At 50.1% G+C, this 8577-nt stretch overlaps 1 protein-coding gene across 1 annotated transcript in view; it reads left to right on the top strand.

Annotated features, from left to right (window-relative positions):
* Positions 1-8577, top strand: part of LOC103265835 (serine/threonine-protein kinase 10) — a gene marked incomplete at its 3' end in the record, with an annotated part of 113034 nt that overhangs the window by 37551 nt on the left and 66906 nt on the right. Inside the window, exon 6 of the mRNA XM_021715229.1 lies at positions 6681-6729. Coding sequence (XP_021570904.1) covers positions 6681-6729 — 49 coding nt within the window. The remainder of the gene's footprint in view (positions 1-6680; positions 6730-8577) is intronic.

Here is an 8577-nt window from a genome sequence, read left to right as displayed (position 1 = left end):
GCAGTGGCTGTGAGCCTGCCACTGCACTCCGGCCTGGGTGACAGAGTGAGACTGCTACTCAAAAAAAAAAAAAGCTAGACACAATGGTACACGCCTATCATCACAGCACTTTGGGAAGCAGAGGTGAGAGGATTAACTGAGTCCAGGGACTTAACACTGGCCTGGGCAACTTGGTGAGACCTTTGTCACTACAATAAATAAAAAAATTAGCTAGGTGTGGTGACGTGTGCTGTAGTTCTGGCTACCTGGAGGATTGAGGTGAAAGGATCACCTGAGTCCAGTTGATTGCAGCTGCAGTGGCTGTGAGCTTGCCACTGCACTCCAGCCTGGGCAACAGAGTGAGACTCCTACATACACAAAAAAAGGCCAGATGCGGTGGCTTAGCCTGTAATCCCAGCACTTTGAGAGGCTGAGGCCAGAGGATTGCCTTAGCCCGGGGTTTTGAGACCAGCATGGGCAACTTGGTGAGACCTCGTCTCCACAATAAATCACACACAAAAAGAAAACTAACTGGGCATGGTGGCATGCATCTGTAGTTCCACCTACTTGGAAGGCTGAGGCAGAAGGATTGCCTGAACCCAGCAGGTCAAGGCTGGGGTGACCGTGAGTATGCCACTGCACTCCAGCCTGGGTGACAAGAGTGAGACTTCATCTCAAAAAGTGGGGGGGGATGCATTTATAGAGAGTGATTTCCAGTACCTACTCTTTTTTTTTGAGATGGAGTCTCACTCTGTCGCCCAGACTGGAGTGCAGTGGCCACTCCCGGCCTCCACAGCCTCGACCTGCGGGGCTCTGGCAATCCTTCAGCCTCAGCCTTCCAAGTAGCTGGAACTATAGACACTTGCTACCATGCCTGGCTAATTTTTTGATTTATTGTAGAGATGAGGTCTCGCCAAGTTGCCCAGCCGAGTCTTGAACCCGTGGGCTCTTTCTCGTTTCTAACCATGCATTTTAATAACTGCCTAAAACATGGAAATTATTGTTGTTATTATTTTTGAGTTGGAGTCGCACTCTGTCGCCCAGGCTGGAGTGCAGTGGCACAATCACAGCTCACCGTAGCCTTGATTTCCTGGGCTCAGGTGATCCTCCCACCTCAGCCTCTGGAGTAGCTGGGACTACAGGTGTGCACCACCATGCCCAGCTAATTTTTTGATTTTCTTTTTTGTAGAGACAAGTTTGCTATATTGCCAAGGCTTAGAGTTATCATTTTATTTGTATTTATTATTACCATTTGTATTTATTATTACCATTAGTCCATTTGTACTGCTAAAACAGAATACCCGAAACTGAAGTAGTTTATAAACAATAGAAGTTCATCTGGATTATGGCTCTGGAGTCTGGGAAGTCCAAGGTCGAGGGGCCTGTGTCTAGTGAGGGCCTTCTTCCTGTGTCATCTCCTCATGGAAGGTGGAAGGGCAAGAGGATGTTTGAGAGGGCAAGAGGCTGAACTGGAAGCTCAAGCTCTTGCATGATGGGCATTAATCCTCCATGGGGGTGAAGCCTTATGACCTAAACCCCTTCTCTAAACCCTCCTCCAAACACTGTCATGTTGGGGACTTAGTTTCCAACATGTGCTTTTTGGGAGACACATCCAACTCTTATTGTATTTATTACTGTTGAGATTATTGTTTTGATCTTTTTTCTTTAATACATTAAAAAATATATATTGTAGAGACAATATAGACCTTGTAGAGACAAGGTCTTGCTATGTTTTCCAGGCTGGTTTCAAACTCCTGGGCTCAGGCAATCCTCTTGCCTCAGCCCCCCAAATTGCTGGGATTACAGGCATGAGCCACCGCACTCCCTTTGGCCATTGCTTTATTGATAAACCCCATTTACTTCTGTAAAATCCCTGACTCGTTTGTACTGCAAGACCCCTGCAACTCTACTGCCACTGACTAGCTGAAGGTGTTAAAACCTAGAACCTGTGCTGAAAGGAACAGTAATGGGAATGGAGCCAAAGCTAAAAGAACTTCCTTAGCTCAGAGCTTCCCAGCAGTCAAGGCAAAAACAAATAAAAGGGAAGCTCAAGGGGTCATGGAGCTCTTGAGCTGCAGAAGAGGAAGCAAGCCAAATATCAGAGGGCGGGAGCCTTCCTGGCGCTGACCTCTGGAGGGGACAAGGGGACCCTTGTGGGAGGGTGTTATGTAGGGCTGGTTTTACTGCAAGATGCAGGAACTGCCCTGGTCTGGCCACTTCTCCTACCGACTCTTGGTGACAGCTGACAGCGTGTTGGTAAATTGTAGTTCTGGGAAGGCAGGTTTCCATAGGAAGCTTAAGTAAGAATAATCTAGGCCGGGTGCAGTGGCTCATGCCTATAGTCCTAGCACTTTGCAAAGCCAAGGTGAGAGGATTGCCTGAGCCCATGAATTCGAGATCAGTCTGGGCAACTTGATGAGACCTCATCTCTACAATAAATAAAAAAAAATTAGCTGGACATGGTTGCACTTGTTTGTAGTTCCAGCTACTTGGAAGGCTGAGGCGGAAGAGAGAGAGGGTGGGGGGGAGAGAGGGAAAGAAGGAGAAAGGAGAGAGAGATCTAATTGTGAAACTCTCTGGTAATTTTATTTGCTAGAGAGTCAACAAGCACTTACTAATTGTGTGGCTTTCGTATTGGCAATCTTATTTCGCTGTCTTGATGAAGTTGGAGGCGGAGGTTACTGCGCCATTTTACAGACAAGGAAGTGGAGGCTTAGAGAGACTGACTTGTCCAAGGTTGCATGGTCAATTAAGTGGCAGTACCAGGATTTGAACCTGCATCTACAATCTTTTCCTTTCTGATGACACCTGTTGGAGAAGGAAGAAGTGTCTGACCCTACTGTATATTCACTGTGCATCAGGAACCATCCAATCCGTACAGAAAATCCTAAAGGCACCTAAGAGGAGCCCATTTTGCAGAGAGGATTGGCAATTCCTGAGGCCATTCCAAGAGTTGGCAGTAGGGCTGCCAAGCAGGGGTTCAGCCTGGGTTTGGTGGTGGTGCCTCAGTTTGTGGAATTGCACACATTTGTTCCTTTGAATTTTTGTGGGTAACAGGAGAAAGGATAACTTTTTAATGGAATCTTAAATAAATAAATAAATAAATTTATCGACCGAGTGTGATAGCTCACATCTGTAATCCCAGCACTTTGGGAGGCTGATCTTGAGGCCAAGAGTTTAAGACTGGCCTGGGCAATATAGGAAGACCTGTCTCCTCAAAAAAAATTTTTCTTTTTAATTTAAAAATGGAGTCAGGTGCAGTGGCTCAAGCCTGTAATCCCAGCACTTTGGAAGTCTGAGGTGAAGGGATTGCCTGAGCCCATGGGTTTGAGAACAGCCTGGGCAACTTGGCGAGACCTCATCTCTACAATAAATAAATAAAAAAAAAATTAACCGGACATGGTAGCATGTGCCTGTAGTTCCAGCTACTTGGAAGGCTGAGGCAGAAGGATCACCGGAGCCCAGCAGGTCGACGCTGGGGTGGCATGAACGTGCCACTGCACTCCAGCTAGGGCGACGGCGTGAGACTCCAACTCAAAAAAAAATGGACCCGTGAGCTCAGGGAAGGAATCCTTGTGACACAGTTCACATTCCCTGAGCCCCAACAAGGGGCCAGGCACGCACATGGCCTTTATGGGCTGTAGTACCTGCGAGGGTTGGAGTGTACCCCCAATCTTGCAGGTTGCTCAGTAAGTTGCTTCTTTTCCATCATCATCTCCTGTGGCTATGGTGTCTTCCAGCAGCTAGCAGGATTCTTTCTCTTTTATGGAGCTGACAATTATTAGCAGGCAAAATGATCTGCTGTGCTTTGAGTGATCAGTGCCTGTTTCCAAGTCACTCCTGTTTCCTGACCCCTGGGAACAAGCCTAGATGGGTGATGGTTGGTGAGGAGTGAACAAATGAATGGATGTATGAATGAACAAATGAGTGGAAGTCGGTATTCAGGCTCAGCAAGACATGCATCCGTCTCTGGTGACTTCTGTTCAAGGGAAACAGGCCACTGTAGTGTTAAGAGAGATGTCTTGGAAAGCTGAGGTCAGGCCCAGCATTGATGACCAGGCAGAACGAGAGTGACCGGAGGAGCCTCAGAGCCACGCCCTTCCTTCCAGCAGGTGGGGGCACGTGGGGGCGGATCCAACCTTCCTGGCTCTGCTGTGACATGTGGCAAGGGCCAGGACTGCCTTGCTACCCCAAGGACCTAGGACCCCTCTGGGACCACACCGTGCCTGGCTAATTTTTTATTTTTTGTAGAGACGGGGCCTCTCTGTGTTGCTCAGGCTGGTCTTGACCTCCTGGGCTCACGGTGTCCTCCCACCTTGGCTTCCCAAAGTGCTGGGATTAAAGGTGTGAGCCACTATGCCCAGCCTGATGTTCTGAGCCAGCAAGGGTCAGGGCGCCAGAAGATGGAGAGAGGCGGGGTCCCAGGCCAGGTGCAAGCTGCCTGTGACTTGCTATGGTTTCTTTTATCTCAGCGTGGCCTGTCCCCGGGATAGCCCAGTGGCAGGGTCCCCGTCAGGAGCAGCAGCATCAGAAGCTGAGGACACATTCGGGTCAGAGTGACTTGCCAAAGGCCACACCTGGTGGTAGGCCTAGCCGTGGCTGGCTCCGAAGCCATGCGTCCCCGCATCCTCTTCTTTCCAGGGCCAGGAGGCCTCATGAAAGTCAGCCCCAAGCTTGAGGCCTCGTCAGCATGCTGCGGCCACTCCTCCTCCCCGGGCTGGAGAGCAGGTGTGGGTCTTGCTGAGGCTTTCTTTCCTGTTTAGAGTGTGTGGGGTTCCGAGCGCCCCACCGGCAGTGTCTTCGCCTCTGCTGGACTGAGTTGACAAGCAGAGGCCAGGAGTTGAAAGTGGGGGGTGATATTGGGAGCGTGTCTTGAAGTCTGTAGCATCGTCCCACCTCTACCCCCACCCTCATCCCTACTTTAAGAAGAAAGAGGCCAGACACGGTGGCTCACACCTACAATCCCAGCACTTTGGGAGTCTGAGGCAGGAGGATCACTTGAGCTCAGGAGTTTGAAACCAGTCTGGGCAAAACAGTGAGACCTCATCTCTACAAAAAGAATTTTTAAGTTAGCTGGGTGTAGTGGCACACTCCTGGAGTTCCAGCTACTCAAGAGGCTGAAGCAGTAGGACCTGAGCCTAGGAGGTCTAGCTGTGTTTGTGCCACCACACTCCTGCCTGGGCTGCAGAGTGAGACACCCTGACCTCAGAAAAAAGAAAAAAGAGAAAGCATCTTTGCACATATGAGAAAAGCCTTGGCCAAGCGTGGTGGCTTGAGCCTGTAATCCCAGCACTTTGGGAGGCCAAGATGAAAGGCTTGCCTGAGCCCACGGGTTCAAGACTAGCCTGGGCAACTTGGCAAGACCTCATCTCTACAATAAATCAAATAATTAGTTAGGCATGGTAGTGCATGCCTGTATCTGGCTACTTGGAAGGTTGAGGCAGAACGATCACCTGAGCCCAGCAGGTCAAGACTACAATGGCTGTGAGTAGTGTGCCACTGCACTTCAGCCTGAGTGACGGAGTGAGACTCCAACTCAAAAAAAAAAAGAAAAGAATGACTGGAGAAAAGCCCAAGATAGACCAGGAAAAGGGAAAAGGGAGGGTAGGGGAGAGCTAGGGAGGGAAAGGACCAAGTCAATAACCAAGGCACTTTCTATTCTTGTTGTCCTTTCTGTCCCTCCACTGGGCCGGGAGCCCCTTGCAGGCCTGGGTCTGGCTGTTCTTCTAGGGACTGCTGCTCAGCAGGTGTGTGGTTGATGAATGAATGAATGAATACCCAGAGGTTAGGCTGCTTCCAGCCCAGGAACAATCTGTGTGGCCTTGGTTGGTTACATCCCTTTTCATGGGCCTGTTTCTTCATTTGAGCTTATCTGCAAAGGCCCTGCCTGATAATTGTGATTTTTTTTTTTTTTGAGTTGTGGTCTCACTCTGTCGCCTAGGCTGGATTACAGTGGCGCAATCACAGCTCACTGCAGCCTCAACCCCCCTGGCTCAGGCAATCCTCCCACCTCAGCCTCCCGAGTAACTGGGACTACAGGCATGTGCTGCCACACTTATCTAGTTTTTAAAATTTTTGTAGAGACAGGGTCTCACTGTGTTGTCCAGGCTGGTCTTGAACTCCTGGGCTCAAGCAGTTCTCTTGCCTCAACTTCCCAAACTGCTGGGATTACAGGCATGGGCCACTACATCTGGCCTGATGTTCTGAGCCAGCATGGGCCTGGTCTTTGAAAGATGGAGAGATAGGACACAGGCTGGGATTCTGTGAGGACTTGGCCGGCTGTGGGGAGAAGGCGTCCTGGAGCTCTTGGCTGCTGAGCACCAGAGACTGGAGAGCTGGCAGGTGTGCACCAGCAGGGCAGGCTGGAGGGGAAAGGGCAAACACAGGTTTGGCTGAAAGGGCAGATTGCTGAGGCTTCGGGTCTCCGTGGCAACTTGATTTTTCTTTTTCTGAAAAATGAAGCACCCCGGCAACTCCTGGGCACTGCAGCTTCCTGTGAGACTTGAGACCGATTGGGGAAGGGAGGAAGGGAGGAAGGGGAAGACCAGACAAGCCCCCAAGGCAGGAGGAGAGGAGCACTGGGAGCAGGGACACTGAGGCATTAGGTGCTGGTGGGCCTGCCAAGGTGGAGTGGGCCTGGGGTCTCCCCATCGAGGGCTGGTGCCTCTACTGGTGGTTACTTTGCCTTGTGCTTTCTGCAGATCATGATCGAGTTCTGTCCTGGGGGAGCCGTGGATGCCATCATGCTGGGTGAGTCTCCCTTGATCCAGCACGTTGGGGGTTGGAGGACCGGCCCGGGTCCCAAGGCATACTCCTGGAGGCTCCGTCTAGAGCAGAGCCTTCACTTCCCACTCCGGGAACTTGCATGGCCTTTTTTTTGTTCTTGAGTCAGAGTCTCACTCTGTTGCCCAGGCTGGAGTGCAGTGGCACACTCAGGGCCACCGCAGCTTCGACTTACTGGGCTCAGGCTATCCTTCCACTTCAGCTGGAATTCCAAGTAGCTGGAACTATAGGCATGCGCCACCATGCCCAGCTAATTTTTTGATTTATTGTAGAGATGAGGTCTTGCCAAATTTTCCAGGCTGGTCTCGAACCTGTGGGCTTAGGCAATCCTTTCACCTCCTCCTCCCAAAGTGCTGGGATTACAGGCTTGAGCCACTGTGCCAGGCCTCTTTTTTTTCTGAATAGGGGTTTCACTCTGTCATCTAAGCTAGAGTGCAGTGGCATGATCATGGCTTACCACAGCCTCAACTTCCTGGACTCAGGTGATCCTTTCACCTCAGCCTCCCTAGTAGCTGGGACCATAGGCATCACACCCAGCTAATTTTTTGATTTTTCTGTAGAGATGAGATCTAGCTATGTTACCCAGGGTGCTCTCGAACTCCTGGTCTCAAGAAGTCCTTCTGCCTGGGCCTCCCAGAGTGCTGGGATTACAGGTGTGAAGCAGCCTGTGGCCACTTTGAGCATCTCTGCTTTGTCCCCTTTTGGGTCAGGGATTGGGTTCCTGGAGAGAATGCAGGACTTTCCTTGGAAGACTAACACTCCCCTTTTCAATGAATGGGTCACTTGCCCTCTCAAACCTTCCAGACCATAGGACAGGTGTGCTGCCACCCTTGTCTGACCCTACCAAACTCATAAGTGGTGAAACTCAGACATCTGAGGGAAGATCGATCTTTGAAAGGTGAGGACACCCACCCATTTTATTGTAAATGTCACATCTTGATGTCCCAGATAAACTTGAGCAATAACGACAGTCAAGTAATTTCATTGTGAATAGTCACTTTATGCCAGAGAATGTGGGAACTCTCTGTTTTCACATATATTATCCTCGTTTAATCCTTGCATCTAAAGTCAGATAGAGTATCTGTGTTTTCCTTTTTTTTTTTTTTTGAGTTGGAGTCTCACTCTTGTCACCCAGGCTCGAGAGAAGTGGCACTCTCATGGGTACCACCAGCCTCGACCTGCTGAGCTTAGGCGATCCTTCTGCCTCAGCCTTCCAAGTAGTTGGAACTACAGGCACACACCACTGCTGGAATTACAGGCAGAGCCACCGTGCCTAGCCCATGTTTTATTCTGTAAAACAAAAATTTTGGCCTGATGTGGTGTCTCATGCCTGTAATCCTAGCACTTTGGGGGGCCAAGGTGAGAGGACTTCCTGAGTCCACGGGTTTGAGTCCAGCCTGGGCAACTTGGCGAGACCTCATTTCTACAATAAATTAAGAAAAATTAGCCAGGTGTGGTGGCGCATACCTGTAGTTCCAGCTCCTTGGAAGGTTGAGACAGGAAGATCACCTGAGCCCAGCAGGTCGAGGCTGTGGTAGCCGTGAGTATGCCACTGCCCTCCAGCCTGGGCGACAGAATGAGACTCTGACTCAAAAATAAATATATAAATAAATACAAAATTTTTTGTGATAATGACTCACTCTTGCCCAGGCTGGAGTGCAGTGGTGCGATCATGGCCACTGCCACCTTCAACTCCTGGGTTCAAGCAGTCCTTCTGCCTCAGCCTTCCGAGTACAGGTGTATGTTACCATGTACTCAGCTAATTTTTTTTTTTTGAGTTGGAGTCTCACTCTGTCACCCAGACTGGAGTGCAGT

Source organism: Carlito syrichta, unplaced genomic scaffold, assembly GCF_000164805.1.
Source record: "Carlito syrichta isolate Samal-C Ts95f unplaced genomic scaffold, Tarsius_syrichta-2.0.1 Scaffold306872, whole genome shotgun sequence".
Taxonomy (NCBI): Eukaryota; Metazoa; Chordata; class Mammalia; order Primates; family Tarsiidae; genus Carlito; species Carlito syrichta.
The sequence above is the reverse complement of the archived record's forward strand: the minus strand, read 5'-3'. Positions and strand labels throughout refer to the sequence as shown.